The 23,832-nt window shown below is 39.7% G+C and overlaps 1 protein-coding gene and 1 long non-coding RNA gene across 10 annotated transcripts in view; one reads left to right on the forward strand and one right to left on the reverse strand.

Annotated features, from left to right (window-relative positions):
• Positions 1 to 23,468, reverse strand: part of snx27b (sorting nexin 27b) — an 81,104-nt gene extending 57,636 nt beyond the window's left edge. For 5 of the 9 annotated variants that reach the window (XR_009803493.1, XR_009803491.1, XR_009803492.1 and 2 more), the window contains exon 1: positions 22,933 to 23,466. Coding sequence is in view for 6 of the 9 variants with exons in the window: in XM_061881958.1 (XP_061737942.1) it covers positions 22,933 to 23,261 (329 nt within the window). In the remaining 3 variants the exon portion in view is untranslated. Of the gene's footprint in view, positions 1 to 22,932 lie in introns of all 9 variants that reach the window. The other 4 variants (XM_061881956.1, XM_061881961.1, XM_061881959.1 and 1 more) reach the window with 4 other exon arrangements.
• On the forward strand, positions 20,569 to 21,766 carry LOC133539785 (uncharacterized). The gene is made up of 3 exons (XR_009803494.1): positions 20,569 to 20,756; positions 20,896 to 21,020; positions 21,248 to 21,766. It is a non-coding gene; the product is annotated as an uncharacterized LOC133539785 (long non-coding RNA).
• Positions 23,469 to 23,832: the final 364 nt, after the last annotated feature.

Raw genomic sequence — 23,832 nt, forward strand, 5'->3', positions numbered from 1 at the left:
AGAAGAAGCTGAGCCGGAAGGCAAAGCTCTCAATTTACCGGTCGATCTACATTCCCATCCTCACCTATGGTCATGAGCTTTGGGTCATGACCGAAAGGATAAGATCACGGGTACAAGCGGCCGAAATGAGTTTCCTCCGCCGGATGGCGGGGCTCTCCCTTAGAGATAGGGTGAGGAGCTCTGCCATCCGGGAGGAACTCAAAGTAAAGCCGCTGCTCCTTCACATCGAGAGGGGCCAGATGAGGTGGTTCGGGCATCTGGTCAGGATGCCACCCGAACGCCTCCCTAGGGAGGTGTTTAGGGCACGTCCAGCTGGTAGGAGGCCACGGGGAAGACCCAGGACACGTTGGGAAGACTATGTCTCCCGGCTGGCCTGGGAACGCCTCGGGATCCCCCGGGAAGAGCTGGACGAAGTGGCTGGAGATAGGGAAGTCTGGGCTTCCCTGCTTAGGCTGCTGCCCCCGCGACCCGACCTCGGATAAGCGGAAGATGAGGGATGGATGGGATGGATATATATATATATATATATATATATATATATATATGCGATATATCGATATATACAATATATCGCGGGTATGTCTCTGTGCAATATAGAAAATGACTATATCGTAATATTCGAGTATACGTTCTCACGCAGGACTTTTAGCTGCGGGCGTACACTTCAGGCTCTCCTCGCTCTTTCCTGTGTCTCCTCGCAGACAAGCAGAAAATTGTGAAACAATGCCTTTAAAGCAGTTCTTTGCAAATAGTGGGGCGGGGCCCTCTGGATGTGTGACCCAGAAGACCATACTTTTTCAGTATGATGCTTCAAACGCCACTTTGAAAAGTTGTGCACTGCAAAACGTGTTCATATTAGCCATTAATCCTGACTTCCTAATTTTGATTTAAAAAAAGTAAATAAATCACAAATAAAATTTTCATTTTGTTTTGTTGGTTGAAGTACTTTAACTGGTGTGCTTCTGAGTTAATGGTGCTGATCAATATCATTTATTGAGTTTATTTATTAAATTTGTTGGCATAAAATGGTTCATGTCAATCAAAAAATGTTTATAGCTGAAATTATACTTTTTTTTCTCAGCCAAATTGGTGCACTTTAAATATTTTCTGTTACAGATTACTATAATATTGTTAATAGAGCTATTCTTTGTTGTGAAGTGAAGTGAATTATATTTATATAGCACTTTTCTTTAGTGACTCGAAGCGCTCTACATACTAATATTATATCCAAGTTACATTTAAACCAGTGTGGGTGACACTAAAAATAGGTGGGTAAAGTGTCTTGCACAAGGACACAACAGCAGTCACTAAGATGGCGGAAGCCTGGATCTAATCTGGAACCCCCAAGTTGCTGGCACGGCTGCTCTCCCAACCGAACCATGCCGCCCTGTGAGTTGATCGATAGGTCTTTCTTTTATTTAATGTTAATAAGGATACAATGTTATGCTGAAGTGTACTTATAACAATTTTACAGACAAATTATACTATGTGTATATGCAACGGAGAGTGGAGTGGGGGGGGGGGGGGGGGTGCGAAAAATGTTTTGCCTTTCCTGGGGGGACAGGAAAGGGGGTGACTGCTCGCTGACTGCTCGCCGTTGCGAAAAACCTAAGTATTGTTCTATCTGTGTGCTTTTAATTGCTTTGCAGCTTTCTTTACTACTTCCCAAACATATTTAGTAGTCCCATTTAACTTGCAAATCACCCGATCTCTGTCTCCCCAACCCTCCCTGAGCTAGCTAGCTGCTAAGCTAACAAAGCTAGTGCGGAGAAAGGCGGCGTCGGTCGGAAGGAACCTACTCCCTGCACACCGTGACCACCACTTCCCTGAAGACAGAAGAAACTCCACTAGGTGACAGAAAATACTGTGAGTATGGCTTCCTGCGCTTTGTACACTGTTCTCATGGATAGGCTGGCTCTGCTAGAAGGTTGTGTCTGCCAGTTAGAGGAGAGTAATCTCGTAACTTTAGATGTTGCGGACACATCTGCTAGCGTTAGCTGTAGGGAGCTAACTCGCCCAGCTTGTAGCAGCCCTAAGCTACAGTGTACCGGTTGACACGCATAATAGATTTAGCCCTTTAGCTAGTCCTACACCCCAGTTTACCGGAAACTACACTTTAGTCATAGGGGAATCCATCACCCGAAACATAAAACTTAGCAAACCAGCCACAATTAAGTGTTTTCCGGCGACAGAGCACTTGACATTGAAGCTAATCTTAGGGAGCTAAATCGCAACAGGCCTAGTAAACACGTACGACAGGCTAAAAGCACCTCTAGTTATGCAAACATAGTTGTACACGTTGGCTTCAATGACACTAAGATGAGACAGTCAGAGATTACAAAGAAAAACATAGCCAGGACTTGTGATCTCGCTAGAAAGATGTCCAGGCATCGAGTAATTGTCTCTGACTCCCTACCTGTGAAAGGCAATGATAAGAGATATAGCAGATTAGTCTCGCTTAACAAGTGGATGGCTAGCTTCTGTCGACAACAGGGACTAACGTTTATTGATAATTGGCCCCCTTTTGGGGCAAACCAGGCTTGCTGATGAGAGACGGTCTTCACCCTAACCAGGAAGGCGCCATAATCCTGCCTCGCAACATAGATTTCTGTTTGAGTCACACTTGACTAACAATACTAGAGCAAGCCCGGTCACAGGCAATTACAGAGCCTGCTAGTCTGGGCGAGGAGTCAATTAAGCTAGAAATAGCCAGCGCCAGGCTGGATAATCCCGCACACATAGCAATTCTCTTAAAATAATACACAACTCCCATAATGTTATTTCAGTTGTGACTGTGTCAGAGTTCAACATGCATTCTACTGAGGTGGAAAATAATGATGCGTTCAGTTTATCGGAGCAACAAGCAAACAATCTGAAAATTCCCGTCATATTAATTCCTAGATATGGTCGAAATTATTCAAAGTGCACTACGCATAATAAATTAAACATTATTAATATTGCTACTACAGATAATTTCAACAAAAACTCCTCAAAACAGCCCACTGCCTATTTTATGGGCTTTTTAAACATAAGATCGTCTCCCAAAACATTATTAGTTAATGAGGTCATTAGAGACAACAATCTTAACGTCATTGGTCTCAGCAAAACCTGGCTCAAACCAGAAGATTTTTTTGCCATAAATGAGGCATCTCCTCCTAAATATACGAATGCGCATATTGTCCGTCCCCTTAAAAGGGGTGGGGGGTTGCACTTTTATAAAATGAAAACTTTAACCTTACCTCTAACCTAAATAATAAATATAAATCATTTGAGGTGCTTACTACACCGCTCCTTCTCTACCTGGCTGTTATCTACCGCCCCCCAGGGCCCTATTCGGACTTTATCAATGAATTCTCAGAGTTAGTTGCTGATCTAGTGACGCACGCCGAAAATATAATTATGATGGGGACTTTTATATCCATATGAATACCCTATCGGACCTTCTGTACGTGGCGCTCCAGACTATAATTGATAGCTGTGGTCTTACACAAATAATAAATGAACCCACGCATCGCAACGGTAATACGATAGATCCAGTGCTTGTCAGGGGTGTCACCACCTCCAAAGTTATGATACTCCCGTATACTAAGGTAATGTCCGATCATTACCTTATAAAATTCCAAGTTCTGAGTCATTGTCAACAAGCTAATAATAACTGCTATAGCAGCCGCAACATTAATTCTGCCACAACGATGACTCTTGCTGGCCTACTGCCTTCGGTAATGGCACCATTCCCAAATTATATGGGCTCTATTAATAACCTCACTAACAACTTTAACGACGCCCTGTGCAAAACCATTGATAGTATAGCACCGCTGAAGCTAAAAAGGGCTCCTAAAAGGCGTACCCCATGGTTTACAGAAGAAACTAGAGCTCATAAATTATCATGTAGAAAGCTGGGACGCTGACGCGCGACTAAACTTGAGGTTTTCCATCAAGCATGGAGTGATAGTTTAATAACTTATAATACGCATGCTTACCTTAGCTAAAGATAAATATTACTCAAATCTCATCCGCATCAACAAAAACAATCCTACATTTTTGTTTAGTACAGTAGCATCGCTAACCCAACAGGGGACTCCTCCCAGTAGCTCCACCCACTCGGCCGATGACTTTAAGAATTTCTTTAATAAGAAAATTTAACTCACTAGAAAGGAGATTAAAGACAACGCATCCAAGCTGGGTTTGATTAACATATACAACTGTATATAAGACGGGTACTGCCCTCCAAAATAGTCTCTTTCTTTTTGATGAAATAACATTAGAGGAATTGTTACGTGTAAATGGGATAAAACAAACAACATGTTTACTTGACCCACTTCCTGGGAGACTTATCAAGGAGCTCTTTGTATTATTAGGTCCATCAGTGCTAAATATTTTAAATGTATCACTATCCCCTGGCACTGTTCCCCTAGCATTCAAAAAAGCGGTTATTCATCCTTTGCTCAAAAGACCTAACCTCGATCCTGACCTCATGGTAGACTACGGACCGGTGTCTCACGTTCCCTTTGTTTCGAAAATCCTCGAAAAATTGTTGCAAAGCAGCTAAAGTAACACTTAGCGTCTAACAATCTCTGTGAACTCTTTCAATCCGGTTTCAGGGCAAATCACTCTACGGAGACAGCGATCACAAAAATGACTAACTATTGCTAACGATGGATTCTGATTTGTCATCTATGTTGCTGCTTCTTGATCTTAGCGCTGTTTTCGATACCGTCGATCAGAATATTGTGTTAGAGTGTATCAACACACATATTGGTATGTCAAACTTAGCCTTGTCTTGGTTTCACTCTTATCTTACTGACAGGATGCAGTGCGTCTCCCATAACAGTGTGACGTCGGACTGGGTCAAGGTAACGTGTGGAGTTTCCTAGGGTTCGGTTCTTGTCCCTGCATTCCTAAGCAACTACATGCTGCCGCTAGGCAACATCATACGCAAATACAGCGTTAGCTTTCACTGTTATGCTGATGACACCCAACTCTACATGCCCTTAAAGCTGACCAACACGCCAGATTGTAGTCAGCTGGGGGCGTGTCTTAATTAAATAAAATAATGGATGTACGTAAAATTTTTGCAACTCAAAGCCAAGAAAACGGAAATGCTGATTATCGGTCCGGCTAGACACCGACATCTATCTAATAATACCACCTTAACATTTGACAACAGAACAATTACTCCAGGCGACTCGGTAAAGAATCTGGGTATTATCTTCCACCCAATTCTCTCCTTTGAGTCACACATTAAGAGTGTTACTAAAACGGCCTTCTTTCATCCCCGAAATATCGCTAAAATGTGTTCCATTTTGTCCACTAGCGACGCTGAGATCATTATTCATGCGTTCGTTACGTCTCGTCTCGATTACTGTAACAAAGATTACAGTTGGTACAAAATGTGGCTGCTAGACTTTTGACAAGAACAAGAAATTCTGATGATATTACGCCTGTACTGGCTCACCTGCACTGGCTTCCTGTGCACTTAAGATGTGACTTTAAGGTTTTACTGCTTACGTATAAAATACTACATGGTCTAGCTCCAAACTATCTTGCTGATTGAATTGTATAAATGTCCCGGCAAGAAATCTGCATTCAAAGAACTCCGGCTTATTAGTGATTCCCACAGCCCAAAAAAAGTCTGCGGGCTATAGAGCGTTTTCTATTCGGGCTCCAGTACTTTGGAATGCCCTCCCGGTAAGTTAGAGATGCTGCCTCAGTAGAAGCATTTAAGTCCCATCTTAAAACTCATTTGTATACTCTAACGTTTAAATAGACCCCCTTTTTAGACCAGTTGATCTGCCGTTTCTTTTCCTTTCTCCTCTGCCCCCTTCTCCCTCGTGGAGGGTGGGGTGCACAGGTCTGGTGGCCATGGATGAAGTGCCGGCTGTCCAGAGTCGGGACCCAGGGTGGACCGCTCGCCTGTGCATTGGTTGGGGACATCTCTGCGCTACAGACCCGTCTCCGCCCGGGATGGTCTCCTGCTGGCCCCACTATGGACTGGACTCTTACTATTATGTTAGAGCCACTATGGACTGGACTTTCACAATATTATGTTGGACCCACTCAACGTCCATTGCACCGGTCTCTCCTAGAGGGGAGGGGGTTACCCACATCTGTGGTCCTCTCCAAGGTTTCTCATAGTCATTCTCATTTTAATTTTCCTGAAGGAACTTTCCTGAAATAATCAATAAACTACTATCTATCTATCATCTATCTATCTATCTATCTATCTATCTATCTATCTATCTATCTATCTATCTATCTATCTATCTATCTATCTATCTATCTACGTCCCACTGGGTTGTGAGTTTTTCCTTGCCCTTATGTGGGTGCTGATCTGCGGATGCCGTTATGGCTTGTGCAGCCCTTTGAGACACTTGTGATTTAGGGCTATTGATGGTAACAAATAATAAATGAGAAGCAGTGCGTTAAAGTCACACAAAACCACCGTCGGACCTGTGTTCAGGCAGCTGTGTCCACATGTTGCTTTTTCTTTGGCTTTTTTTGCCAAACACTTACAGAGTAAACATGGACAAGGCCTTAACAGGGGTTATTAATAGACGACTGATCTACAGCTTAAGTTGCGTCAAGTAAGGTGATTCGCATTTAATATAGTGTTTTAATGTATTGATATTTTTCCAACAACAGTGATTAATTTCTTTGTACACTTAAGTGACAGCAAAGAATGTTCAAATGTTAGTTCAAACATGGCGGGTTTTATGATAATGGAAACGTTTCCATGTGCAATGCTTTCCTCCTAAACTAGTATATACAGTACCTGTTGAAGGTTTGGACGCACCATTGTATTCAAATGCTTAAGAAAGTCTCAACAAACCTACTTTTTTACTATCTTTCTATTTTGTAATGGAGTTTCATAAGCAAACCCTTTGCAACAGTCAGCTGGAACACAGACAAACAGGAAATGGCTTTAAGTGGAACTTGTGACAAGCAGCTGATATGGTGTCAGTCGTATTTGGTCTGCTGAGTTTATTCAAGCTCTCTGTGGGGATATAGGGAAATAAAGTCAGAGTAACCCAGGCAAGGGGAGAGAAAGCGTGTGAGGCAACTTGCAGATGGAGTGAAAAAAAAAAAATGTTTACATCGCAAAGCACAGACTTGGCACTTTGGCAGCACCTTTACGACCCTTTAAGCACCTTATATAGTGACTTTTGGTCCAGTTGCTTCAGCACTTTTTGTCTTTTCCACTGCATCATGTAGTCAGTTGATTGCCATTTTCAAGGTACTGATTTCTGCATTTGCTGGGGATTACCTTCTAGGGGTTTCTTTGTTTCTTATTCATGACTCGGTGCAACACTCAAAAAGTGAAGTGACGTGAAAAAGTACCTTTGCGTAGCATTTTTCAACAACGCAGTCTGATAGTTTATATATCAATGATGAAATATTAACATTGCAACACATGCCAATACGGCTTTTTTGGTTTACTAAATTGCAATTTTAAATTTCCCGCGAAGTGTCATGTTGAAAACGTCGCGGTATGATGACGCGTGCGTTTGACGTCTCGGGTTGTAGCAGACATTATTTTCCAGCCAAATCCAAGCTATAAGTAGTCTGCTTTATTCGCATAATTACACAGTATTCTGGACATCTGTGTTGCTGAATCTTTTGCAATTTGTTCAATTAATAATGGAGAAGTCAAAGTAGAGGGCTTCACGGTGGCAGAGAGGTTAGTGCGTCTGCCTCACAATACGAAGGTCCTGCAGTCCTGGGTTCAAATCCAGGCTCGGGATCTTTCTGTGTGGAGTTTGCATGTTCTCCCCGTGAATGCGTGGGTTCCCTCCGGGTACTCCGGCTTCCTCCCACTTCCAAAGACATGCACCTGGGGATAGGTTGATTGGCAACACTAAATTGGCCCTAGTGTGTGAATGTGAGTGTGAATGTTGTCTATCTGTGTTGGCCCTGCGATGAGGTGGCGACTAGTCCAGGGTGTACCCCGCCTTCCGCCCGATCGTAGCTGAGATAGGCGCCAGCGCCCCCCGCGACCCCAAAAGGGAATAAGCGGTAGAAAATGGATGGATGGATGGAAGTCAAAGTAGAGAGATGGAGGTGGGAAGCTTTTAGCCTTTAGCCACACAAACACGGCCGGTGTTTCCTTGTTTAAAATTCCAGAAGATGAAGCTTTACAATGGATCAGAGCGGTCAAGCAAACATGGATCCCGACTACATGTCAACCGGCAGTTTTCGGTCATAAAATCGTGGTAATAAGTCGCCTCTTACCGGAGACATCAGCGGAACTTGCGTCCTGCTGCAGCTTCGTGATTTCCCTCAGACACTCTGGTGTCAACACACCCATGGCCACACCCCTCCGACTTTCAGGTACTATTTAATCTCACTAAAACACTAGCAACACAATAGGCAGATAAGGGATTTTCCAGAATTATCCTAGTAAATGTGTCTATAACATCTGAATCGCTTTCACTAAAATCGCCTTTTTTTTTTTTCTTTTCTAGTCCTTTACTCTAAATTTCTTCATCCACGAATCTTTCATCCTCGCTCAAATTAATGGGGAAATTGTTGCTTTCTCGGTCCGAATAGCTCTAGCTGCTGCTATGATTGTAAACAATGTGAGGATATGAGGAGCCCTACAATCCGTGATGTCACACGCACATTGTCTGCTACTTCCGGTAAAGGCAAGGCTTTTTTATTAGCGACCAAAAGTTGCGAACTTTATCGTCGATGTTCTCGTCCCCGTTTAAATAAGAAAATCTCGTTTCAGTAGGCCTTTGAATCATTGATCTGTTGTTCATTATTTCCTTGAAGTAGTAGTGTGTATGTGTGCGTGTACTAACAAGTGTGTTGTTTGCTGTGTGACTTTGCCTCCTTCTTTTTGACATCAAATTGTTGGTGATGTTTATTGTTGCTATCATTAGTAAAAACCTGCATTGAACTTGCTGTGCTTCTGACACTGTCTTGTTGAAATACAACCACATCAAGAGAAGCAGGCCATGTTAGATAATGTGTTACTAGTAAAAGTTACCTTACTAACGCCGTTGTTATCTAACGTTATTACGGACACCGCAGAGGTCCCACGGAAGTGTATGAGACAATACTTTATCCATTTCATAGAGTTCCATTCGGAATCATCTGATTCCAAGTACATATACCACTACTTTGTAGTAGGGCTGGAAAATTACGGCAAAAATAATAATCACAATTATTGTGATTGATATTGTAATCACAATTAATTACAGGATTATTCATTAATTTGAAAACACAAGGATTTGTTCCACCAAAACTCAATTTTAACTAGTTAAAAAACTAATATAAATTAGTAACAAACAGACCACAACAAGTAAAATAATAGTTATAACAATACATTCACATAAAAATAGCAATATGAAAAAACAACAAAATTCATTTTTTTACGTTTTGTCTTTAGTTAAATTTTTTTTTTTACCTTTTACACTTATTTTTCCACCGTAGAGTGTGTGCTTTTTGTGTGAAATATTTTTTTTTAATCAAATGTTTGTTAATAAAATGCAAAATCTTTCACATTAGTGAAATAGATCTTTGGACAATTTAGACCAGTATTCTAGGTCAAAGCATAATAATTGTGTACATGTATTAATTATTGCTTTAAGTTAATTATGCTTGAATAAGGTACTTTTTAAAGATGTTCAATTTGTTAGCACAGTCAGTGTGCGCACCAAGTATAAGGTTGTGGCCATAAACTGAGAAGTTTTCCATCTTTGACATTTAACTTATACCCGGAGCTATCAAGAATGACACAAAAAGTCTCTCGTTTGCAGCGACTGATCTTATTTTGTTTTTTACCTTAGTGGGGATTACGATTAATACATCATCTAAAGTAGAAGACATTAACATCTCATTAGTTGGGATTCCAACTTAATTAACCTGCTAAAATGCCAGCAGTTAGTCAATGATCAAGAATTTACATGCGTGCAACTTTTTAAACACATCATTACAAAATGCTTGTTTCCTTTTGAGGAACTTAGATAGCTTCAGTGTTTGTTTGTTTTTTGCTGATATTTCTATTGTCCTTTGTTTTCATATAACAGTATACTTGTTTGGTCAGCACTGGCCTGTCCTTGTTTTTAAATGGACAAACACATGATAGTTATTTCGTTTATTGTAACAGCCTGATGAGCAGTACAATTAAAGTATAAAAAATGTCTATGAATGTATAAAAAAAATATTTCTGGACAGATTAGTCACATTTTAAGCCAAATGTAAAAGCAGATGACTAAATGAGACACTGAATCTAATTAGTAAATGTTTTTCTTGTATATATCTAAAAATATATATACAAGTATATATGTACATACATATATATATATGTACATGTATATATATATATATATATAAAAACATACATATATATATGTACATATATATATATACATACATATATGTATATATATTTTTATTTTTTTTTTAGCCTTATTTTAATTTAATTTGTGTACGGATTATCTTATTTTACCTTACCTGGAAATCGATACCAATACTCAACGTTACAATTTTTTGTACTTAGGTGTGTATTAATGAATATTAATTGTTTTTGATAATTACATTTAATCTTTTATTGCACAATTTATAAATGAGCTGATTATAATAACTGCTGTCCAGTTGTTATATCTTGTTTTATTATCACATGTTTGCGTCTCAATTATAGTTGTAGTTTTTTGCTGCGCCCTAAAAGTGTTAGTACTGTACATATTGGACTTATTACTTACCAGCTGTTTGATTCTAATGTACATTTTAGTAGTAGTTTTCATTAACAAATTTGTAGGTGTTGAAATTGCTATGTCAAATTGGTAAACCTTATCAGCAGCATGACTATAGCAAAGCCAATGTATTATTTCCGGAAAAGTAGAGCCTGTTTACGTTTTGATCGCCATGTGTCAAAGTGCAAAGAGTCGGAAACTGGACGTGATGTCACACGCATCCCAGGGACCATAACATGACACTGTTGGATTTCACGTAAATTGGTTAGACCGGCGGGATTCAGTCAGTGCCACAACAGTACAGAATTTGGTACCATCTAGGGCTGGGTTGATAAAACGATATCAATATATATCATGATAAACATGTTATCAATATAAATAAAAATGTGATCGATAAGTATATTTTTGGGGGTCAAAAGAAACCTCAAGTTACAGTGCAAGGTTGATTTGCATGAAGAAAGGCACTAGCTCTCTGGTAACCTAGCAACGCAGGAAGTGATTGCTGATCAGTGGGAGTGACATGCTAACAGTATTAACTATCAAGTTTGGTTGCACCATCTTGTTGACTCGCTGCTTATTCTCTGCATGGAGTGCAGTAAGAATGACTGCTGCAGAGAGCGAAAAAATTGTGGATGAAAACATGAAACGTCACTTCGACAGTATTATTTCGAACGGACCGTAGTCCTCAGCCGCTTTAACCTCTTTTCTTTTCAATTATCATCCGTTCCGTATTCGGGTACATAAAAACAACAGGTAGGAACTAAAGTGTAGGAATGTAAAAATAAAATAAAGTACAAAATATGACAAATTTGCAATTAAAGATAATAATATTTTGGTCCAATAATAGGTAAAATGATTACTGCAAGCCCTACATTTATTTCCATACTTATATAAGATTAACAGACCATAGGCGTAAGTTCCTGGCACTAAACCTGCAGAGAGTAGTTGCGGTAGCCATTTTTTGAAAGATGGCTTGCGCCTACTGCATTACTGCACTTTGGTGTTGGTCATTGTGGTGGTGCTTGATGAATACTTTGGCCTACTGTGCTACTGTACTTACATTTTTCTCATTATGGTTGTGGTAGCCATTTTTGTGTTATTTATATTTCTGTAGTAATGCATATATTAAGTTAAATTATTATTATTTTACAATTGCCATGAAAATATATTTTAAAATATTGCAAGTTAATTTATTGTATAAGAAACCGTCGTTTACATTTCGTGAAATTTACATTCTGTGTAATTTACATTCTGTGTAATTTACAGCAACTGTAACAAGAGCATATGGGGCGCACAGGTGAAATTGTTTTTGTGTAAATGTCGGGTTGAGTGACTGGCAGTGAAAACAGTTTTTGACCACTTCTAACGTAACACTTGAGCCTTAGTTTTTTGTTTATAGCTTTGAATGCAGTTAAACATGTTTTCGTTCAACTTGGATGTACTGTTGGATGCACATGAAATTAAGACCTTTTTGAAAACATATACATTTTTGAGAAACTTAAGTTGGAGTCGGAAGTGCATTTGAAAGTGCACCACCTGTCCTGGCTCAGCTCACGGCCTTTGGTTTAAAACCTGGGAAATCTTGAAAAGGCCAATACAGTAGTTCTTCTCAGGTTTCTCTACATTTCCTTTTTTAACACTTTGCACTATTTTGTTACACTTCATCACCAATTTATTACATATTTCCATAGTGTTGCACTTCATTTTAAGAGGTAATTGTTAAATGTTGTACTTTACAAATTTGTTAACATTGTTTGAATGTTTTCCATGCTTGTGTTGACATTTCCTTTACCTTCTCACTTGATAGCTGCCCTCAGCTATCAAGGGAGATTATAATCCGCTTTATAATCAGAGGAAGGTTACATTTGAAATAAAAATGTTTACATTTCATTTATTTTTATACTGCTCCTTATTTTTATTAGGTCATAAAAAAATACGGTTCTAGTAATTATATATTTTATACGGTTTTAAGACAACCAAATTTTCGGTGCATCGCTTGTCAATAGTGCGCAAATAATAGGTTATATTTAATATACATTAATATTAATGGATTAGATTTATATCACGCTTTTCTATTGTTAGATATACTCAAAGCGCTCACAGTGAAGTGGGAACCCATTATTCATTCACACCTGGTCGTGGTAAGCTACATCTGTAGCCACAGCTGCCCTGGGGTAGACTGACAGAAGCGTGGCTACCAGTTTGCGCCAACAGCCCCTCTGACCACCACCAATCATTCATTCATCATTCATTCACCAGTGTGAGCGGCATCGGGGGCAAGGGTGAAGTGTCCTGCCCAAGGACACAACGGCAGCAATTTGGATGTTAATAGGTGGGAAGCGAACCTGCAACCCTCAGGTTTCTGGCACGGCAGCTCTACCCACTACGCCATGCCATATTTTGATTCCAAATAAAGAGCGATTGTTAAAGGACCGGAATTGATGATGTTGCGCATTTGATTACATGTAAGTTGAAAAATAAAGCTCCCGTTGATCCACGGTGCTGTCCGTGTCTCCTTGACTTAACAGCCATAAACATATTACAACCCTCTAGGGTTGTAACGATACCAGTATTTTGGTACCAGTACCAACATGTATTTTGATACTTTGATACTTTTCCAAATAAAGGGAACCACAGAAAAATGGCATTATTGGCTTTCATTTAACAACAAATCTTAGGGTACATTAAACATATGTTTCTCATTGCAATTTTGTTCTTAAATAATATAGTGAACATACGAGACTTTTCTTTTAGTAGTAAGCAAGCAAACAAAGGTTCCTAATTTAGCTGCTGACGTATGTCGTAACATATTGTGTCATTTCTCATTGTATTATTTTGTCAAAATTATTAAGGACAAGAGGTAGAAAAATAATTATTAATCTACTTGTTCATTTACTGTTAATATCTGTTTACTTTCTCTTTTAACATGTTCTATCTAGCCACCCATCCATCCATTTTCTACCGCTTATTCCCTTCCCTGGAGCCTATCTCAGCTACAATCGAGTACACTTCTGTTAAAATGTAATAATCACTTGTTCTTCCGTTTGTTTGGATGCTTTACATTAGTTTTGGAGGATACCACAAATTTGGGTATCAATCCGATTCCAAGTAGTTACAAGATCATACAATGGTCATAATTTAAGTCTCCAAGTGTCCAGGGACCTATTTCCTGAGTTTATAAGCATAATATATATCTGAAAAAAAACTAAAAAAGATTTTGTAACACTAAAAAATATTGATGTAGTCATAGTAGTATCGACTAGATACGCTCCTGTATTGGGTATCGTTACAGTGGATGTTAGGTGTAGATCCACCAATGGCGTTTGTTTACGTTTTGACGCCGGTGAGCTATGTTGTGTAGTGAAGCATGTTTAACTATTCCTCGTCCTGCAGGGATAAAACTTGTGAGAAACTTACTTTATTTGTCGCCATGGAGGCCAGGATTAGTGATGTAAGAGTAACTAAAACACCGCTGACTGCAGATTGATTTTAGCTGCTATGTTTATGCTATTTTAGCTAGCCATGTCTTGCAGCACCTCTTCCTTTATCGTCAGTTTTTTGGCCAAAATGTGTCCATTCTCCTTTTTCTGTCTACACATTGTGTCTACTTGTAAGTACTCCGTGATTGTGCGCTGCCGAACATGCTCATCTGCTCGTAAAACCAGCAATGTCATGATGTGACAATGCGCCAGCAAGTCTGTCTAAAACAATTCGGCAAACCGGTACTTTTCAAATATAGTTTAGTACCGTTTTCTATTCATTAGTACCACGATACTATACGAGTACTGTACAACCCTAACTTGGACTGTATGTAAAATAGATAAGTCAGACAAAATATCACAATGCTCCTCCGCAAGAAATTCAAAATGACATCAAATAGTACTAATATTCAAATATTAATATTAAAAGTATGCACTGCAGATTGTCAATATTAGTAATATTGACAAATAATACTGTGACTACCCTGTAAAACCCTGTTACATCACCATTGTACTGTCCAGAAAACTGTAAACAAGATTTTGTTTTCAAAATGTTTATTTAATAAATGGCCACAAAAAAGATATCCGGAATTCAACCAGAAAGCAAACGTCAAGGCTACAAATTAAAATGAGAGAAAATGGACTGCGAAAACAAGCCCCAAAAAATATGGAGAAAATACAATGACCTGGATGAAGAAGAACATCCATATATGGATGTGGCAAGTTGGGAGAGAGGCCGTGCCAGCAATCTGAGGGTTACTGGTTCAATTCCCACCTTCTACCATCCTAGTCACATCCGTTTTGTCCTTGGGCAAGACACTTCACCCTTGCTCCTGATGGGTTCCTGGTTAGCGCCTTGCATGGCAGCTCCCGCCATCAGTGTGTGAATGTGTGTGTGAATGGGTGAATGTGGAAATACTGTCAAAGCGCTTTGGGCTCCTTAAAAAGGGGTAGAAAAGGGCTATACTAGTACAACCATTTACCCTTTATAAGGAGACAATCCATCATGATTAACTGGTGCTTGTATGATGAGTCACAAATTGGCTAAGGTTAGTGCAAAACATTACGGACAGGCCAATTAAAGGCAAGATAAGGCGTGTCTGCTTGTAAGTACTCCGTGATTGTACGTTGCCAAACATGCTCCTCTGCTAATAAAACCAGCAATACAACGACGTGCCGTCATACCCGGTAAATAAAGGGAGAGGGGAAGGGGACTGGTACTTTTTAGAGGCGGTGTTGTACCGAATATGATTAATTAGCATTGCTCTACTATACTAATACCGTTATACCGTACAACCCTCCCAAATATATTAAACTACATACATCCATTCATATATTATATTACTTTAATTTACTTACATGTAAAAAAAATATATATATTTTTAAGGTATTTCCACTTTTATTTTATTTTGTAGTAGTAGCGACTTCCTCCCTGTCAACTTCCTTTGTTTTCACTTTATCGAAGTGCGCATGGAAGTGACGCCGAGGCCACATTGGGGCCTGTGTACGTTTACACTGAAGTCTGATTAAAATCACATTTTCCTTGCAGTGTAAACAGTCAGATGGAAAGAATCGGATTAAACAAAAATCTGATTTAGGCCACTTTGGCCTGTAGTGTAAACGTAGTAACTGAGCAAGGGCCCAACTATAGTGTCAAATCCAGTAGTGTGCCGTCCGGGCCAGCAAGGCCTTCTCTGCTGGCCTAACATAACCAAAAATCATGATCATAATAAAGAAAAAATGTTTTTATTTATTTATTTCCCCTGAATATCTAAAAGTATTCATATTATCTTCATGTCCTATTATGCTCCATCCAGCACTGTTGTTTGTAGGGTATAGAATTTTTATCCAATCAGAATTCAGTTAGCTTACCAAATCTGCCCGAAGCCTTCAGAATCAACAATGTTGGCGTCTGTAAGTGACCGGGCACATACAGTTGATAGACAGTTGTGATAGCCAATCGGATTACGAGTTGTTGTCAGTAAGGCCTTCTAGATGGCCTAAGGTAGATATATATTGTGATGTTATGAGCTAATACAGTAAGAACTCCACTACCCAGTAGTTAAAGTTAAAGCACCAATGATTGTCACACACACACTCGGTGTGGTGAAATTTGTCCTCTGCATTTGACCCATCCCCTTGTTCACCCCCTGGGAAGTGAGGGGAGCAGTGGGCAGCAGCGGTGCCGCGCCCGGGTATCATTTATGGGGATTTAACCCCAATTCCAACCCTTGATCCTGAGTGCCAAGCAGGGAAGTAGTGGGTCCCATTTTTCTATAGTCTTTGGTATGACTCAGCCAGGGTTTGAACTCCCAACCTACTAATCTCAGAGCAGAAACTCTAACCACTAGGCCACTGAGTAGGTAGTGAAGAGCATGCGCAGTAGCCGCATTCAGCCATGCCGGCAGCGGGATGTTTTTGATGAGCACCTTGTGGAGTAAACTTTAAGAACTCTGCCAATAGGCCTCGTCTGCATCTTTTATGATTAGACAAGTCAACACATATATTTGCAACACAGCAAAAATTGGAGTGTTGAAATTTCAGGGTTAAACATTCCCGTGTTAATTTCAACTCCCAAAGTGTGAATTTAACACATTCTGATTTAAATAGTGTTCAGTGCTTGAGTTATTTGACAGAGTTGATCACTCATGAGTTAATTTAACTCTGCTGAGATGCAATTAAGCCCCGCCCTGCATTTCACTTCTTCAGTTGGAGGGAAAAGAGACAATAGGAACCATTTCGCTTCTCTCGTGCAGTTCCACAAGGTAAGTGCAATTTAATCAAATTTAATGAAACACCTGCAAATTAATGCTGTGAAATGTAGCATGTACAATAAAACATGTATGGAGAATATGTGTTTTAGCAACTAAGCTTTTTTTGTCACCAGTTCTGAACAGCAAAATCGGTCATGCTATTAGCTTGCATTTCTAAGCTAGCAGACAGTAGTAGCAAGTCACTTAAACTTTAAAAATGATAGTAAGTCACTTCCTCAAAGCCATGATAAACAAAGTTTTTACTGTACAAAATCTTATTTAAGGCTGGAACTAACAGTTGTGGGGGCTTTTGTTATTTTGTCCCTCACACTCTAAACTTCAAAATACTGCAAAAACCTGTGGAGACATGTTTCTCCTGTCCAATTTTGTCTGCGTAGGGATAAGCTCAGTAGTTACTGGTTCATGTATTGCTACTCTTAAAGTTTTGGTGTTATTTCTTATCAGGGTATTCACTGGGTCATGGACATATTGTATTAAATATTAAATGAGATTTAATTTAATTTAGTATTTAATTCATACCAGAGCCTTTACAAGCATCTGAATCTGTCTTGACCTAGGAATATATAAATGTAAGAACTGATTGTTAGTTTATTTCTTGATTTGGTACAAATTAATATAGCTGCAGCCTCTCCTCCTCTGTTCTCAGGGGCACAGAAACACACGCACGTCAGTGAGCAGCAGAGCAGAGGTTATGGTGGATCCCGTGAAATGACAGTAACTGTAACATCAGTTTGACGACATCTAACTGTAAGTACTGTATGTGAAGAAAAACCTCCTCGAGTATAAACATCTGTAAAACCTGCGCAAACATGTGAAATACTTTTTAATCCGTTTGCTCCTCCATCTCTCATTTCTCCTCTGGCACAGCATGCTAGCTCATCTTTAAGATGTAGCAAACAATCTAGCAGTCGTTGTCCTTATACTTTCTGTTAACCATAACTCGCCACTGAAATGATTGTGTTAAAAGTTTCTGCTGGCAGAGCCAACCAGCCCTCACTGCAACATAAACAGCTGAGAAAGGAGGAAAGAGATAGGACAGGAAGAATAACTAATGTTTTTTTTCTTTTTTGCAGTGTTTTTAATCCTATTTTGAAATTATTCAATATTGTGACAACAGGAATATGATTAAAATGACTTGTTTCCAGTGAGATATTGTTCAGATATTGTGACTTTTCTGTTGTAGAAATTACTGTTACTGCTCTAACATTTAGTTTTAATTACAATATTCAATTGTGATCCCTTTCAAAATTATCTCCCTCTCTCTGTCTCATGTATGCATAAATATAGACACACATATATATATATATATATATATATATATATATATGTATATATATATATATATTATAAACCAATCATTTAGGAATGAAAAAGAAAATTATTGATTGAGGCCCCTGCAAAATATTAACAAATCTTATCCTTTACTGTGACACATTGACCTCTAAACTGTTCTTTCTTTAAATATTGACTTTCTTTAATATATGTTTTGCATGTCTCAGTGAAGATGCTGGTCCAGGTGAAGTACAACCAACAGCAGAAGTATGTGAAGCTGGATGACGTTGAGGGACAGTTTGACTTTCTCCAATTCCATGAAAAAGGTGTTTCAATTTACTTAATCTTGCCTTAAAAACTGTTTAAAAATAGACCCACTTTCTTTAAAAACCTCATGTTGTATACTCTGGTGTCTTTACATGCCTGAAGCAGATTCCTTTATAAATGGGGATAATTTACTCAACATGTGTGCCACCTAGAATGTAAAGCATTTTATACACAAGAACAGTTAACTGAGAAAAGCCAATACTTAACTTTTAAATTTGGACTTAAGAAGTGTCAGGGTTACTTGAGGGAAAAAATCAGCAGTGGATGACTCCATCTAACTTGAACAGTCATTTGCTGTGAGACAAATGACACTGCACATAATGCACATAAATCACAATTTTCTCATACTGTTTTCCAGTCATTGAGAGATTTTGCCTGCCACCCGATGCAAGCATTATGTACAAGGATGCAACAGGGACAGAAGTTGGGACGGCGTGGCGCAGTGGGGAGAATGGCCATGCGCAACCCGAGCGTCCCTGGTTCAATTCCCACCTAGTACCAACCTCGTCACGTCCGTTGTGTCCTGAGCAAGACACTTCACCCTTGCTCCTGATGGGTGCTGGTTGGCGCCTTGCATGGCAGCTCCCTCCATCAGTGTGTGAATGTGTGTGTGAATGGGTAAATGTGGAAGTAGTGTCAAAGCGCTTTGAGTACCTTGAAGGTAGAAAAGCGCTATACAAGTACAACCCATTTATCATTTAAGTTGATGCGGAAATATTCAGCGACCTGGTTGGACAAGGCAATGTGGTGCTGACAATATTCTCAAGCCAGGGTGAGATATAAAATCATGTATTATCAGGCACTCTGTACACTACTGAATAAAATTATCAAATGTTTTTTTCTTTTATTCCTTTAGAAATTTCAGACCTGTCCTTGTCCTCTGCATCTGAGATCTCTGACTCTAGCTTCAACTCAAGCGGAACTCTTACCATGGATGAGATCCCTCGCAAGAGACAGCGAAAAGAGAATAAGCATGATGCAACATCAGCTAAACAGGTTTGAACAAAGCTTGATTCACTTGAGTTTTTTTACACATTAAAACAGTTTTTGCGTGTCAAGGATAGCTGTTTATCACCATATTTTGCATTTTCATGTTTTTGTTTTTTATCAGTTGATTGAAGCTGTGTTAAAAGACAAGTCTGGCGGTGAAGCAGTACTTCAGGAGTACCAAACAACAGAAACCCTAACAGATATCACAAGACGACAAATGGTCAACATACTGGTGGCTCACATGATTGATAGTCATGGGTATGTATGTTTTTACATTCTATTTTTTTGTGCTTGATAACAACATGGCCATTACATGGATCTAGATTAAAAATTTGATATCTCCTATCAGAAACCTCCCCACTAAGGCAGTCAGAGAGGAATATGCTCTTGACATAGTGACACTGTTCCCGTCTCTCAAGGATCCATACACCAAGAAAGGCTATGTAATTCTTATTTTTATTATTTATATGACTATTTTCATGTCATTCTTGCATCAACATTTATTTCAATAATTGCAATTTTTGGCCCTGATGCTATGTGCATAGCACTGATATGAATTCTCTGAGATTTCTCATGAACAAAGTATGACAATGAATTTAATCTTTTTTCATTTCAGGAACACTTCTATGATGCTGCTAGTAGCACAGGATACATTTCTTGGCATCTGAAAACAGTCCAAAGGAAAATTCGGCGTGGATCTGAGGTGCCACCAAGTAGCTCTTTGAACCTTTCTTCAGGAGGCCCAAAGTTCCAAAGGATTGTCAATGTCGACAGTCAGCTTGATGGGGATGCTTGTCAAGAGGGAGTATCTTTGCTCAACCATACCACAGACAATTCCGTGATTCTCCAGAAGATGAGAGAGACATTTCAGCACCGTCAGAAGCTTGTTAATGACCCAGGTACAAGTGCTGATATCCTCTCCATCTTCCCAAGATTCCTCGATACAAAAGGATTGGTAAGTTTGGAATGAGATGTTTGGAGCAGCCTGACATTTGAAAGTATTTCCTTCGATGGTAGTTAAATATCTTCTTTCTTAAAGGTGGAGCAAGACTTCATTCTCCTATTTGATGATGAGACATCCTCCAGGCTGCTACAAAAGTGGGATGTGTTCTTCAAACCAAACATCATAAAAGAGGCTAAGCGACTTACTTCAACACCAGAGTTGCGGCGCTTGTTACAGTCAGCAGAATGTTCCATTGGAAGTGATGAGGCAACATGTGAGTTTTATTTGTTTTTCTTGTTTCAAAGTATCTCCTGTATCTCTGAAAATGTATCTGATATTTGGAATAAATATGAACAGTAGATGGAGGAAATTTGAAAATTCTTGAGTTAATTCTTGTGAATCTTTGTCCTCAGCTTACGACCATGAAATGGCCTTCCTGTTGTTGCTCATACATCTCCTTCCACCACCACCAGGAGGACCGAAGTCTCCAAAAATCAGTGCATGTGATGCCATTGAGAGACTTGTTGTCTTTCATAAGGTAATATTATGAAAGTGATAACTACTTGTCATGTGTCATGTTCTTAGCCACATGTGAAAATGAAGGCAGTTAAAAAGTGAATGAAACTTAAATTAAGTCTTAACACTCATTCCTATCTTTGCACTGAGATTGAGAGGATGTTTGAATAATGACTTTAATAATGTTGTTTTTTTGTGCCAGCACAATATTCTGGTGTCTAATACTTAGTTTCCTTATCTCAACCTAAGTCATGCTGCAGTATGGAGGAGCATCTCCGCAACCAGCAGGGTCGGCAGCCATACCTCCTCGCTGTTGGCGGTCAGAAGAGCAAGATCGACAGCTTCTACATCGCCATGGATAAGCATCTCATCCCATGCCAGGCAAACCGCTCCCTTGGGGCATTTGATGAACTTTTCAAAGCACATTTTGATGAATATAAAGTTGGGCTTGTTGTTTGCAGTGCAATGGAAGAAGACATTCCAGTCTTTTGTCAAATACGTGATATACTTTTGGTTGAAGACCACATTTTTTTTATGACAATCAAGCTATTCACAGATAATTTTGATTGTCATTATCATGCATTCAGGGTATCACAAAGTGAGCAAAGGTTTATAATAAAAATGTCTGAGCTTAAATTTCACAAACCATTTGATATCCAAAGCTCATACAATGTTTCAGATGAAAGTTTGTACATTTTACCTTCATTCATTATGTTTTAGGTCAACTGTATTAATGACTGTGTGGAAAAAATAAATGATTGTTGAAAATGATAATGTTCATTGGAATTCATTTGCATAATTTATTTTAACATTATATTAATGTCAATGAATGACACTTCATGGAGTTAAACTAACACTACCTAAATATAGAAAAGAAAGTAACTCAGAGCAGTGTTATTTGTCTAATCATTCAGTGTTATTTTAACTCTGTTTTGTGAGTTAAAGGAAGAACTCTGGCCGAGTGTAAAATGTTCAACTATTTTGAAAGTGTTAATTTAACTCTCGAGAGTGTGGAGCTATATAAACCCTGAAAGAGTGTTAAAATCAACTCCGTGAGAGTTAATTCAACACTGGACTTTTTGCTGTGAAGGCCATTTTCAAGAAGGAAGGGGGTAGGGTCTTAAACAACCATTGTGTGTGTGGACAAGGATAAGGTTAGGTGGGATTTACCCTGGATAACCTTAGTCTATAAGGGACCTGAGCGAGGGCCCCACTATAGTGTCAAAATCTATTTGTGTTGTTCTAAATTTACTTGCAACAGGTCGCTACAAACAAGTTAACACATACTACCGGAACCACTCCAGTCGGTTTGTGCAGGAGTCGATAAGGCATTACCGAATGTGTGTTTTACCAGGGGAATGGTAGGAATGAGACACAGATATAATGGGGTCACCAAACTGCCAGGTTACTGTGGGACATCCATCCAGAAATCTGCAAAGAGCAGTCATCCAATGAGAAGGAGCCTTAGGCTGGGCGAAGCCAATCAGGGAAGGAAGCAAACACGCTTCTGTCTTTATGCATACCTTAACTGCGCGCACACACACGCACACAAACACACACACTTGATGCGGATCCCGCATGCTCCTCTCCATAGCAACAGAAGCTAACATCAGCCGGTTTCCATGGTTGTAGCAAGTCAAAGGTAGTGATGCTGATGAGAGTGCAGGATGCACGGGTGAAACTAAGAGGGAGAAGGTTAAAGTGTGACAGGAATGCTGAATGAATGATGCCTCAATCTTTCAGGGAACAAACGAGTCCTTTATCAACAAGCCAGTACAACCATTGCATTCATCCACACACACATACACACACACACACACACACACACACACACACACACACACACACACACACACACACTGGTGCCATCACGTGACTCTGTAAACACAACAGAAGCTGCACTTTTAACAAAGTAAAGTATTAAATCTACTTACACTTGAAGGATCCTGTCCCCCTTTGATATGCCGGCTCTGTCGGCGGCACCCCCCGGTAGGACCGCGCTGACATGCTGCAGCGGAGCGTACAGCTCCCCGTTGATGCTTCGGAGTTGGCCCCCTTCGCTGACTTGGCCGCGCACGTTGAAGCCATAGCCCGAGTCGGACTTCACAATTCGGACGAGGCGCGGGCCCGCAATGACGTCGCTTCCCGGGCTCCGGAAGCCGCCGCCGGCGTCCGGCGTAACATCGCCGCTCCCCGTGCCATGACTCGCCGAGTGTTGAGGGAGCGATGAAGGAAAGCCCAATTGTCCCTCGACATCTGCCATTTGTTTACCACATCCGTGCCATCCGCCGCGGCGAGGAACACACGAGATAATAGGCGACAGAGCGGCGCGGGCTGGGGAAAAGCAGCATGCTAATCGGCAGCAGGCTAATCAGCCGAGCTGGTGTACTGGCCGGAGAGCAGCGGAAAATGCCGAGAGGAGCCGGGGATTCACAAAACCGCGCCTCAGTGCACGGGATGGGTGATACCGCAAGTTTTGGTGTCGACCCAAAACTCATTATCACACATATCCAAGTTACCGTATGTGAATAAAACAGGACAAGGGGAGAAATAAAAGTGCAATTATAACAAGAATGTTATCAAAAAGACTCATATTTATGAAAACAACGGGAATGTATCGCGTTTGTATCGATTCAATACTGACACAACCCTACGTAACGACAGTATTGATATTTGGGTCATATCTGGTTTAAACTTGAAGCCTTTTTTGTCTTTTTTTTTATTGAGACAAATATTATGTATGTATCTAATATTTGTATGTTTAATATACATGCTTAATAATATATCTTTTTTATTTTTAATTTATTTGTTCACTGTTCTTTTACAGAAAACAA

The sequence above is a fragment of the Nerophis ophidion genome, linkage group LG21, assembly GCF_033978795.1.
Source record: "Nerophis ophidion isolate RoL-2023_Sa linkage group LG21, RoL_Noph_v1.0, whole genome shotgun sequence".
In the NCBI taxonomy this organism is placed as follows: Eukaryota; Metazoa; Chordata; class Actinopteri; order Syngnathiformes; family Syngnathidae; genus Nerophis; species Nerophis ophidion.